The sequence below is a fragment of the Hemicordylus capensis genome, chromosome 2 (assembly GCF_027244095.1).
Source record: "Hemicordylus capensis ecotype Gifberg chromosome 2, rHemCap1.1.pri, whole genome shotgun sequence".
NCBI lineage: Eukaryota > Metazoa > Chordata > Lepidosauria > Squamata > Cordylidae > Hemicordylus > Hemicordylus capensis.
The window spans coordinates 142,276,931-142,289,508 of NC_069658.1; the positions used below are offsets into that span (position 1 = coordinate 142,276,931).

The 12,578-nt window shown below is 43.5% G+C and overlaps 1 protein-coding gene across 7 annotated transcripts in view; it reads right to left on the minus strand.

Moving 5' to 3' along the window:
* LOC128342137 (uncharacterized) overlaps positions 1-12,578 on the minus strand; it is a 326,129-nt gene that overhangs the window by 138,377 nt on the left and 175,174 nt on the right. For 3 of the 7 annotated variants that reach the window (XR_008314787.1, XM_053289048.1, XM_053289047.1), the window contains one exon: positions 10,140-10,707. The exons of the other annotated variants lie outside the window; for them this stretch is intronic. Coding sequence is in view for 2 of the 3 variants with exons in the window: in XM_053289048.1 (XP_053145023.1) it covers positions 10,415-10,707 (293 nt within the window). In the remaining variant the exon portion in view is untranslated. Of the gene's footprint in view, positions 1-10,139; positions 10,708-12,578 lie in introns of those variants that run through there. 7 annotated transcript variants of the gene reach the window in all.

Consider the following 12,578-nt stretch of genomic DNA (forward strand, 5'->3'; position numbering starts at 1 on the left):
ACTCCTCCTCAGTGGAATACACATCCACCTCTTCAAAGGAGTCAGGACCCTGATCTGGTTGTATGGAAGCTGTTTCTCCACCACTAAACAAGGGAGATGACCTTGTATGCATTGCCAGCCAAGTGGAATCTCTGTCATCCTCCTGAGAGATCCCTCTGAACAGCAACCTCTGTCTGATGTATGACAGAGCCTTCTTTGCCTCAAAGAAAATGGTGGTCTTCTTCTAACTGCCCCTGCTGCTTCTTGTCTTCTGTCTGGCTTAGGAGGAAAGCTTCTGTCAAGACTACCACCTAAGAGGTGGTCTCTGACCCACATACTCTGACCCAGTTCTTCATTGCTGGAGGCAGGATGGCCAAGAACTGCTCCAGGAGCACATGGCCCAGCCCCTGTTTTGTGTGCGTTGTTCTAGGCTGAGCCACTAACAGCAAAGACTATGGAGTCAGCTGCAGACCTCTCGGGGTCCCTTGGTCTCCTGGTGGTAGAGCTGCCTGAAGTGTTGGCCCCATACATCTATACTGAGCATATCCTCACCCAGGATCTTCTGTGCAGTACTTTCTCAACATTCCTCACTGCTCCTCACCATGACAGTATCTGGGCCAGCAAAGCCTTGCATTTCCAACTCCATTTCCTTCCACATGGCTGTAACTGGTGGGGCCATCAAGTAAAGTCAACACATTGTTCATTTATAAGCCCTGTGAACTGATAGTTCAAGTAATTCAAAAACAGAGCAAGCTTCCAGTTTTGGGAAAATAGAACGTTACAATCAGTTTACAAGGACTACAGCTATCTAGTGAGTTCCTGGTGGCAATGGATGCCACTCACAATGGCATAGTGCAATTTAAATGGCACTATGTTTATGAAAAAATACCAGATTACAATGAATTTTGGTGACTGCTCATGTGCTTTGCTGGGAAGAAGTTTTCCATTATGCACATGCACAGTGGACAGCTGGATGAAGGAATGTTGGAAAGATTTGAGATAACCCTGGGTTGGAGCTATTAATTCTTGTCCATTGGAATCACAAGCTCTGCTGGCTTTCCAGGTACATAGAAAACCTTTTTGCCTTCCTTCAATATTTTCTTTGACTGGGTTTGTTCCTTAGCTTTCCTGTATGGAACAGTAATTAGGCTTTATAACAAGAGGAACAGAATGTAAAAACAAGCATTCTCAGGGTGATGAGCATGGTTCAATGAGCTCCACTATGGGGAAGGACTGATCATTTCATTCCTCCTTGCAAAAAAGGTCAGCGTACTGTTGTTCTATTAAAGCCAGCTGATGTTTTCAAGTTGTGGCTATTTTAGTACTTACGCAGTGGCTAGGGAAATGCAATTCTGTGGGAATCAAAGAAATTAAAACCATTTTTGAGCATAGCCCATCTAAGTGCTCTGGGCTTTCCTGCGGGCATAGAAGTGATTCACATTGACTGGGTATTTTACAAGCCATGGCTCTGGCTGTTCCACACTTTTTTCCTGAAGGGTTTTAACAAACCAATATTGAAGTCAGTCAGTAACATTAACTGGAGAAACACTTGTGTTAAGTCTGTACGCAATACCACATGCAAGGGAGTACATTAAGAACAAGACAAGAACAAGCATTGGATAGAGCATATTACAAGAACCATACTGTGTTCAGAACACTGTCCTCTAGGAGGGAAAACATGCAGCCTGGTCCACTGAATGGGATTTAACTGCTTGATGGGTGTGAGTGATGAGAGGCCCTTATCCCCTACTGATGGTATTCCGAGAGAATTGTTTTCCTCAAGCTTTCTATGAGCTAATTGCCACTAGGGTTATGCCAACTATTTGAAGCAAAATGAGGGGAGGCAGGGAGAGACAAATGACACAGCACCAACAAATTGAAGGCAAAAAATGTGGGGAGGGAGAACTCAGCATTGCTTTCAACATGAAAACCAATTTGAGGGAATAGTTGGCATAGGAAAAAGGGGGAAGAAACTAAGGTTCTGATAGATTTACTCAATATGTTTTTATTGGTTTCAAGGCAGTGCTCTTCTTCAGAGGCAATTCTTGGGTAGATGAAGTCAATCAATGTTGTTTTCTGGAGTTATCACCCTGCACCACCAAGGGTATTTATGTATTTATTTCAAAAGCAATCCTCTAAGATCTTAGATTAATTTTTATTATTATTATTATTATTATTATTACATTTATGTCCCGCTCTCCCTCCAAGGAGCCCAGAGCGGTGTACTACATACTTAAGTTTCTCTTTCACAACAACCTTGTGAAGTAGGCTAGGCTGAGAGAGAAGTGACTGGCCCAGAGTCACCCAGCTAGTATCATGGCTGAATGGGGATTTGAACTCGGGTCTCCCCGGTCCTAGTCCAGCACTCTAACCACTACACCACGCTGGCTCTCTCTAGATTTTATCTACCCAAGAATTGTCTCTGAAGAAGAGAACTGCCTCAAAACGCGTAAGGTAACACTGAACTAATTAATTTTATGACACTGTACCAGTAAAAACATATTGAGTAAATCTATCAGCACCTTGGGAGTTCTCCCCCACCCCTGCCACATACACTTTTTTGCCCATGCCAACTACAGTCATCTCTCAGCAATTGCTGTTTTGAGTACCTGCGACTGGGTTTTTGTAGACTGTCTCGCCTACTGCAACTTGAAAATATGCATGACTAGGGTTGCCAACTATCCCGCCCTGCGCAGGATGCCCCGATTTTCTGCGGGGAAATGCTTGTCCCGATAGGGACTCAATTTCTCCTGCTTTTTGACTGTTCTTTTAACCTCCTCCACCCCCTTTTAAAGCTGCTGCTGCATGGCAGCGGCGGAGTGGGATAGCGGCGAGAGTTTTTCCACCTTCCAAACTATTCCAACACTTGGGACACATGTGCTGGCTACAGACACGCTGGAGTCAGGCAAGACTCTGAGAGAAGACAGTGAAAAACTCCCTTTACCTGACCCACCTTCGTCCCAAATGAAGCAGATCCGGCTGATTTCAGTCCTCTGCACATGGGTAAGGGAGTCTTTCACTGCCTTCTCTCTTACTCTTGCCTGACTCCAGTGCATCTGCTGCCAGCACATGCGCCCCAAGCCCCCATCTTCACATAGTTTGGGAGGCGGTAGAGCTCTTACAAAGAGTTTTCCTCACCAAATTTCTCCAACCTACCTAGTGTACCTCCCTGCCGCCCCTTCCCCCACTTTGGCTAGAAGTGCCTGGAAGTACCAGGCGCGCGTGCACATCACACGTGCGCCTGTCTGATGTGTGTGAGCACATGCGCGATGTGTATGAGCGTGTGTACATGTGTGTCTGGTACTTCCAGCCGAAGAGGGGGAAGGGGCGGCAGGGAGGTACACTGCTGCCCCGAAGGCTTTTACCGACACTAAGCACCAGCGGGGGGGGGGAGCGGGGAGAGGGGTAAGTGCACCCTCCTCCGCCCTTAAAGGGAGACCCCCCTGCTTTCGAACTCCCCCTAGTGTTCAAAACTCCAAACAGGTTCATGCACATCCCTACTTCCCACCCCTGGCATGTGTGGAGCCAGCAACATTCCTCCCTGCTTTCCTTCCTTGTGCCACCTATGCTTCTGTCATCTCCACCCCCCCCTCTGGAGAGTGTTTTCTCCTTCGTTCCCCCCTCCACCGAGGTGCCGAGTTTCTTCCCACCAACGAGGTGCTGAGACAAACACACCCCAGCACTGGGAAGCAGAGGTTAGAGAGTTTACCCTGTGCCAAGTTTCTCCCCTGTCCGGTACATGCCAAGGCGGCAAAGTTCTTCCCCACTTGCTGTTTCCTCTTTCTCCTGCCACTGTTGTTGGGAGGACTGGGGAGGGAGTGGGAAAGAATTACAGGAGGAAATAAATTCCTAGACATTTCCAACCTTTTGAAAGTGATTTTTAAATTACCTTTCCTGCCCATGGTCTCCCTAAACCCCTCATTCCCAGTCATGTCTAGTGTGCCCCAACTGCGATTTTGCCAAATGCAAGGTTTTGTCAGAATGTAACCCTTGTGATTTGTGAGGGATGACTGTATTCTAGTCCTGGAAGGGAGGCATCAAAAAATCCCCTACAAAGAACGTACTTGTCCCTGCAAATCGGGTCATATTGAAACAACAGCTCATGTGCTCCTCCACTGCCAATTTTACCAAGATGTACAGCATATACATATAACCCCTTGTATTAATTGCCATCCAGGTTGTACAGACTCTTTTTATCTTGATTATCTTTTAAATGACCAGTATGACCTGAGATGACTATTCAGTATGACCTGAGATGACTAGTATGACCTGAGATGACCAGTATGACTACTCTCTACATAAGAGGTTTAGGGCCGAGAGCATAGCGAACAGGAATAGCAAACAGGACATAGGGAGGGGTCAAGGCGTGCTATCACCCTCCTGATCAAAATGCTGACAGTGACTGGGAGTTGCAGCAGGAAATCAGGGAGGCGTCAAGGAGAGGCAGGGCTGTACTCATGGGTGACTTCAATTACCCACACATAGACTGGGTAAATTCACAGTCAGGACGTGAGAAAGAGGTCAAATTTCTAGATACGCCAAATGACTGTGCCCTAGAACAGTTGGTCTTGGAACCGACCAGAGAGAAGGCAATCCTGGACTTAATTCTGAGTGGCACCCAGGACCTGGTGCGTGATGTCAGTGTCATCGACCCTTTAGGGAACAGTGACCATAGTGCCATCAAATTCAGCATACATGCGGGGAGAGAATCACCAAGGATGTCTAACACAGATATTTTGAATTTCAGAAGAGGAAACTTCTCTAAAATGAGGAGTATGGTGAAAAGGAAGCTGAAAGGGAAAATCAGGAGAGTCACTTCACTCCAGAGTGCATGGAGTTTACTCAAAACCACAATACTAGAAGCCCAGTTAGATTGTATACCCCAAAAGAGAAAAGGTACCACTAAGTCCAGGAAGATGCCAGCATGGCTAACGGGTACTGTCAAGGAAGCCATAAAAGGGAAGAAGACTTCCTTCCGAAATTGTAAGGCCTGTCCAAATGAAGAGAACAGAAAGGAACACAAACTCTGGCAAAAGAAATGCAAGGCAACAATAAGGGAGGTGAAAAGAGAGTTTGAGGAACATTTAGCTAAAAGCATCAAGGGGAATAACAAAAACGTCTTTAAATACATTAGAAGCAGGAAACCTGCCAGGGAGGCGGTTGGGCCATTAGACAATGAGGGAGTGAAAGGGATTATTAAGGAGGATGTGGAGGCTGCAGAGAAGCTAAATGAGTTCTTTGTATCTGTCTTCACGGCAGAGGATACTGAGCATATACTGTTCCTGAACCAGGCTTTTCGAGGATGGCGGCTAAAGAACTGAGCCAGATAGAAGTAACGAGAGATGATGTTCTAAACTGTCTGGAAAAACTGAAAGCTAACAAATCACCAGGGCCGGATGGCATCCATCCAAGAGTCCTCAAGAACTCAAATGTGAAATTGCCGACCTCCTTGATAAAATATATAACTTATCCCTGAAATCGGGCTCTGTACCAGAGGACTGGAGAGTAGCAAATGTAACACCGATTTTCAAGAAGAGATCCAGGTGTGATCCGGGAAATTACAGGCCGGTTACCTTAACATCTGTTCCAGGCAAATTGATGGAAAACATCCTCAAGGATAAAATTGTAAAGCACCTAGAAGAACAGGCCCTGCTGGGAGTGAACCAGAATGGGTTCCACAAAGGTAGATCTTGCCTCACAAACCTTTTGGAGTTCTTTGAGAGTGTCAATAAGTGTGTGGATCAAGATGATCCAGATGACATCGTATACCTAGACTTCCAAAAAGCTTTTGACAAAGTTCCTCATCAACGACTCCTGAGGAAACTTAGCGATCATGGGATAAGGGGACAAGTACATGTGTGGATTGCTAACTGGCTGAAAGACAGGATATAGAGGGTAGGTATAAATGGAGAGTTTTCGCAATGGAGGGAAGTAAGAAGTGGGGTCCCACAGGAATCTGTACTGGGTCCGGTGCTTTTTAATTTATTCATAAATGTTCTAGAAGTAGGGGTAAGCAGTGAGGCGGCCAAATTTGCAGATGATACCAAACTCCATAAATCCATAACTGGTTGTGAAGAGCTCCAAAGGATCTCTCCAAACTGGGTGAGTGGGCAACAAAGTGGCAAATGCGGTTCAGTGTTGGCAAGTGTAAAGTGATGCACATTGGGACGAAGAACCCCCAACTTCAAGTACATGCTGATGGAATCTGAGCTGTTGGTGACTGACCAGGAGAGGGATCTTGGGGTCATGGTGGACAGCTCGTTGAAAGTGTCGACTCCCTGTCCGGTACATGCTAGGGATCATTAGGAAGGGGATTGAAAATAAAACTGCTAATATTATAATGCCCTTATACAAAACTATGGTGTGGCCACACCTGGAGTACTGCGTATAATTCTGGTCACCACATCTAAAGAAAGACATTGTAGAACTGGAAAAGGCGCAGAAGAGGGCAACCAAGATGATCAGAGGCCTAGAGCACCTTTCTTATGAGGCTAGGCTACAACACCTGGGGCTATTTAGTTTAGAAAAAAGACAACTGCGGGGAGACATGATAGGGGTCTATAAAATCATGCATGGTGTTGAGAAAGTGGACAGAGAGAAATTCTTCTCCCTCTCCCATAGCACTAGAACCAGGGGTCATCCCATGAAACTGATTGCCAGGAAATCTAGGACCAGCAAACAGAAGTACTTTTTCACACAAAGCATAATCAACTTGTGGAATTCTCTGCCACGAGATGTGGTGACAGCCAACAACCTGGATGGCTTTAAGAGGGGTTTGGATAATTTCATGGAGGAGAGGTCTATTGACAGCTACTAGTCGGAGGGCTGTAGGCCACCTCCAGCCTTGGGGGCGGGGTGCCTCTGGGTACCAGTTGCCGGGGAGTAACAGCTGGAGAGACGGCATGCCCTCAACTCTTGCCTGTGGCTTCCAGCGGCATCTGGTGGGCCACTGTGCGAAACGGGATGCTGGACTAGATGGGCCTTGGGCCTGATCCAGCAAGGCTGTTCTTATGAGATCCTATAATGTAGCTAAGTTCTGTTTGATAGCTAGTAAAATCCACCAGCAGTCCGTTAAGAATCATTTTAAACTGATCTGTATGCTTAAGTATGTGCTTAACCACTGTATTATAAATCTGTAGGTTATGTAGGTTTTTGTAGGACTTCTGTTTGTAAACTGTGCTGGTCTGTGATCGTAATAAAGGAATTGATTGAATTGACTGTATTCCCCAGTATTGGTTTTTAGACTGAAGACAATGCAGAGGGTCAGAAATATTCTCCCCCAAATCTACAATTTTTCAATCCTGTTCACCCCTCTGTGCTGCTCTTTAGCATCATTGTTTCTTTATTACCACACTTCTACTACTTTGACTAGTCACATGGCTATCCCAGCCAATAGGGAATTGTGTAGTGAATGTGATGATATAATGACACTGCATAGTCAATCAGATTTGACTACACACTTGTGTCACAGAAAGCAAATGAAATTAATTCCAACTAAAGACAATGCTTCCTGGAAGTTATTTGCACATGGCTTCATGCTGCGGGGTAAGTGTTGAGCGAAGCCACTTCGAATTACACTCATAGCATTGAGGGAAGCAGCCCCTCCCCTCTGCTCTCGGTTCACATTGCATGCCTCTGTGTTTCCCATCTAGTCAGTGGGGTGAGGGAGAGATTACTAAAGAGCTTTATATGAATTTCTAAAGAAAGTCTCCCTTTTATCATGCTAATGATTCTACAGCAGTGCCACTCCCTATTTGCTCCACCATTTTAAGAAAAAGTAACTTAAAACTAGCATTTTAAAACCCCGAAAAAACATCGAGATAAGATAGAATTTGCAAGACAAAGTCCAATATGTGTGTGGAGTGGGTCCAAGGATCTTAAAGGGACCCCAGGGTAAATTTGGCTGGTATGTGAACACACACACACACACACACACACACACACACACACACACACACACCCCTAAAGGAGATTTGGGGTAGAAGCCCTGTCTGTAAACCCTCCTGGATAGACAAGAACTTTTGACTCCTTTTGAACGAGTTACTTGGGGGGGGGGGATGGATGCTTCCACAAAGTTCATGAAAAGCATCCCTTTTCTGCTCATGTCTCCTTGTTGCATTGCAGTAAACCTGCCTGAAGCAGCCCTGCCACAGGTTTCAGAGACTGTAAGCCCTCATGCCCTTTACATGGAATACTACGTCTTTTATTTATTTTAATATATACCCTGCCAACATGAGTTGGAGTCACTGGGGCAGACAAGGACGTGGTCAAAAAATGGAAGATCAGGAGCTGGGGTAGTCATTGCTACTGTGACACCACCCTCGCCAAACGCTCTGTGTCGACGTGATACCATTTGTCCCCAGCACTATTGGCTCTTATGGATGGTGCGCGCAGGGTATGAATAAGGTACAGCATTCCAACTGATGTAGCACATTCCAGCAAACTGCCAGGCCATTTGTGCTTTTTCTCATTGTTAATCAATTATTAACTGCCCAGAGATGAAAGTTTGGGGCAGTGTACAAATTGGGCAAATAAATAAACTGTGTTTATACCTATATTGCTTTTGCTGAGAAGGAAGAATGATATAAGTTGTATAGGAATTAAATGAGTTTATTTCATGGTACCAAGCTTCTCCCACCCCCCATCCCTCCTGCTTCTTAGATGCAGAAATGGTCTTGTACAACAGAAACACAGGTCAGGGAAGTGTGTTCTATACAAACAATCAGTGTTCCAATTCTTTGTTATTCAGTGAAGGAGAATAGGAGACACTTGGTTAAAAACCAAAAAACAAAAAACAAAAACAAAAACAAAAAACAAAAAAAAACCCAAACTAAACCCCAAAAAACCACTAATGACCTTGGGCAGTAGTAATTATATTTTTTACATTTAGAAAACCCTTTCCACATTTATTCATCTTCAGAGGAATCTTGCATATTGTGGCACAAAATCTCAATGCATTGCAGAGGATTCTCGGACGAACACTCTGCTGGGCTTTGCACACCCAAAACTCCTCAGTTTCTCTGCACTGGAGGCAGTTTAATTATCAGACGTGATGAGCAATCTGTCTTTCAGGGAAAGGTGTCCACAATTACTGGTCTTCTCATTGAGAAGCCCCCCAGTAAGCATCTGAGGAATCACAAGATTCATCTCAACACAGCATGAAAACAAGTGCATTAGTCCTCCTGCCTCCCTATCTTGCAGCAGCAGCACTATTCGTTCCCCATCAGAGGACCACCAGCTTAAAGCTGACGCATTCTCAGTGATGTGTCCACTGCAGAAGGGGAAGGAGAAAGGTAAACACCTTTCTTCTCTGTTTCTGATTGGCTGGCTATGTGCTGAAGCTTAGTGTGCCTCTCCCCTAAGCCTGATAGGCTCTAGCAAATTAGCACTGAGTAAAAGTAAAGGTAAAGTGTGCCGTCAAGTCAAATTCAACTCCTTGTGTCCACAGAGCCCTGTGGTGTTCTTTGGTAGAATACAGGAGAGGTTTACCATTGCCTCCTCCCGCGCAGTTGAGATGATGCCTTTCAGCATCTTCCTATATTGCTGCTGTACATGTAATATAGACCAGTGGGGATTTGAACCGGCAATGTACTCCCACTGCAATTAAGTAAACTTGTCCCATTAATTTCAGTAAGATGTTTATGAGTAACTTGGTGTGGATGTGAGTCAATGACTGTAGTAGACTGTCTCCCTAACTGTAACACTTAAATTTGTGTTTTTATGTAGAAACACACACACACACACGCACACACACACACACACACACACACACACACACACTTGAACGTTACAGTTATGAGATGGACTACTCCAGTCACTGGCTTACATCCTTACTAAGTTACTCATAAGCATCTTACTGAAATTAATGGGACAAGGTTTTTTGTCCCATTAATTTCAGTGGAAGTAGTCATGGGTAACTTAGTGTGGATGTTAACTAGGGACTAACATAGCCTGTCTCGTGATGGTAACATTTAAATCTGTTAATGGTAACAGAAGCACTTTTTTGGGCAGTGGGGAATGAAGCATACTCCAGGTTATAGCAAATGCAGTCTTATTTCCTTGATTACATGTTGAAAATCCAGTCATGAGATCCAAAAGAAATATTTAGTCAAAGCAAAATTGTCCTTATGCTAGCAATGATTGTCAAACATTACAGCCTCTGGAAAGACAAAGCACATTTATTTAATAACCCCAAAGAGAACATCAAGCAGCAAACAAAGAAACAAACAAAAAACCCACAAAACAAACCATGTAATGTGAAGCAAAAAGTAACAGCAAGTGTTTGAACTCATGAGATCCTGTATATAAGGTATAATTTTCTTCCCTTTATTGCAGTAAAATTACAATAGTGCATATAACATGATAGTAATAATATGTACGAGTATAACAGGAAAAAATTTGGGGGGGGGGAAGAGAAAGATATCTTAAACCTAACTTAAACATAAGATACAACCAACACAGGGTGGTTGGGTGTGGGGGGAATCCACCTGCCTCTAAGGATATATATCTTGTGTTTCAAAGCATAAACCATGAATTCATTAAAACTGAATTCATTAGAATTCAACCAAATCACTGAACATGCCTCTTCTTTATCTTTCCATTGGTGGGGGGGAAAACCCTGCTCAAATGCTGACAAGGAACACATGCCAGTTATCCAAAGTTGCAGTTCAGGAGTATCGTTGTCCTTCCAGTGTTGTGTTATACTCCTTTTTGCACACACACACACACCTGCAAGAAGAATCCACAATTCATGATGTAATGCAAGATTCCATATACTGGAGAAACAAAACAACCCCAACAAAACAAGAACATCCTTGACAGGCAATGAATGCTACAATGTCATGTTAACAACCTTATGAATTTCAAGCCAAAATGGTGCAATAACCAGACAGGATCAAACCATATGCATAAATGTGCCCTCATACAGATTACACCTCCAACATCCAGAAGTCTGCAGCCATCCCGTGTTGAACATTCTTTGAGGTTTCCAATAAACACGGAATAAAAGTTTCTGCTGTATTTGCCACATTTTGAGATCCAAAGAGGCATGTCTCACTGCCTTCAAAACCCGCCATTGATTTAATAAGGTAGGGTATCAAGATCATTGTTCCAAGGATCTTGAATATAATATATATCAAATCTTATCAATTTCTTTAAGCTTCTGATAGAACAAGGTTACAGGCTTAGGTGCATCCAAAAGATGTCCCAGGTCTAGTAACAGAAATGGAGTTTCAAAAGCTGCAATCAAATCAGGACCAAAGAGCTATGATAGTAAATGCTTTAGCTGAATAAACTTCCAGCTAGCATTTAAAGGTAAACCAAAGTCAGCTCTCAAAGTGTCAAAAGATTTAAAAACAGGTTCAGAAGAGATCAGTTGATCTAGTGTAATGACACTGTGGGAGGCTCGGTTTGCCCAATAAAAAGATTTACAAGCAGTCTTCAAAAAGGGATTCTCCCAAAACATAAGCTTTTCATGCTAGAAAGGATCAAAAACAAATCTAGAACCCAAAGTTCTTCGTATATGCCTTGCGGCTTTCTTCGTATATGCCTTGCGGCTTTAAACACCGGTAATGACTTAAATCCATAAACAAATGATAAACCAAGCATCAGCCAGGATTTCAGTGGGGTCAAATAATAACTTTCAAGCTGTGCCCAAGGCATGACCAGACTCATTATTCCACCCTAAGACAAAATAAATGCCCAATGATAAGCCTGAACATGTGTAAAATTAAATCCATCTTCAATAGGTAGTTGAAGTTTATGAAGCAAAAATCTGGGTGGGTATCTTTGTCATAAGCAGTCATTGATTAATTTATCAACGTGCTTAAGATAGGATGAAGGTATAAGAAATAGAAGACCTCTTAGAATATATATGAGCCTCAGCAATCGATCCATCTTAAGCACATTTATTTTGCCCCAGATACTCAATGGAATCACCTTAAGTGGCGCGGCAGGGAAATGCTTGACTAACAAGCAGAAGATTGCCAGTTTGAATCCCCACTGGTGCCATATTGGGCAGCATGATATAGGAAGATGCTGAAAGGCATCATCTCATACTGTACGAGAGGAGACAATGGTATTATACCAAAGAAAACCATAGGGTTCTGTGGGCGCCAGGAGTTGAAATCAACTTGACGGCACACTTTACCTTACTCAATGGAATCGTAGCCTACCAATATAAGTTGTTTTTCATTTGAACCAAAACATTTGAAAAATTTCAATTTACTAATTGAGAGAGCTTCCAAGAAATTACTGTGCCTAAACAGACAGACTTTGGACACCACCAAAACCCCCAAACTTCATCAGGAAAATCTGTAGAACCTAAATGCATCAAATCTGATTTGCCCCGATTTATGGAGTAACCAGATAAATTACCAAACTTTTGAACTAAAGAAATAAGAATTAAAGATGAAGAATATAAATAAAAGCCGCCTTCCACTGTATTAAACTAATGGTCCTATCCAGCCAAATACTGTCTATACTCTGTAGGGACTACTAGTAGCAACTCTCTGTTTTCACTTTCATTACAAAAGCTGCACCACTGAGAAATATTATTGTGTATCCCATATTGCATAGAAGTACATTCCATGAATTCCCTG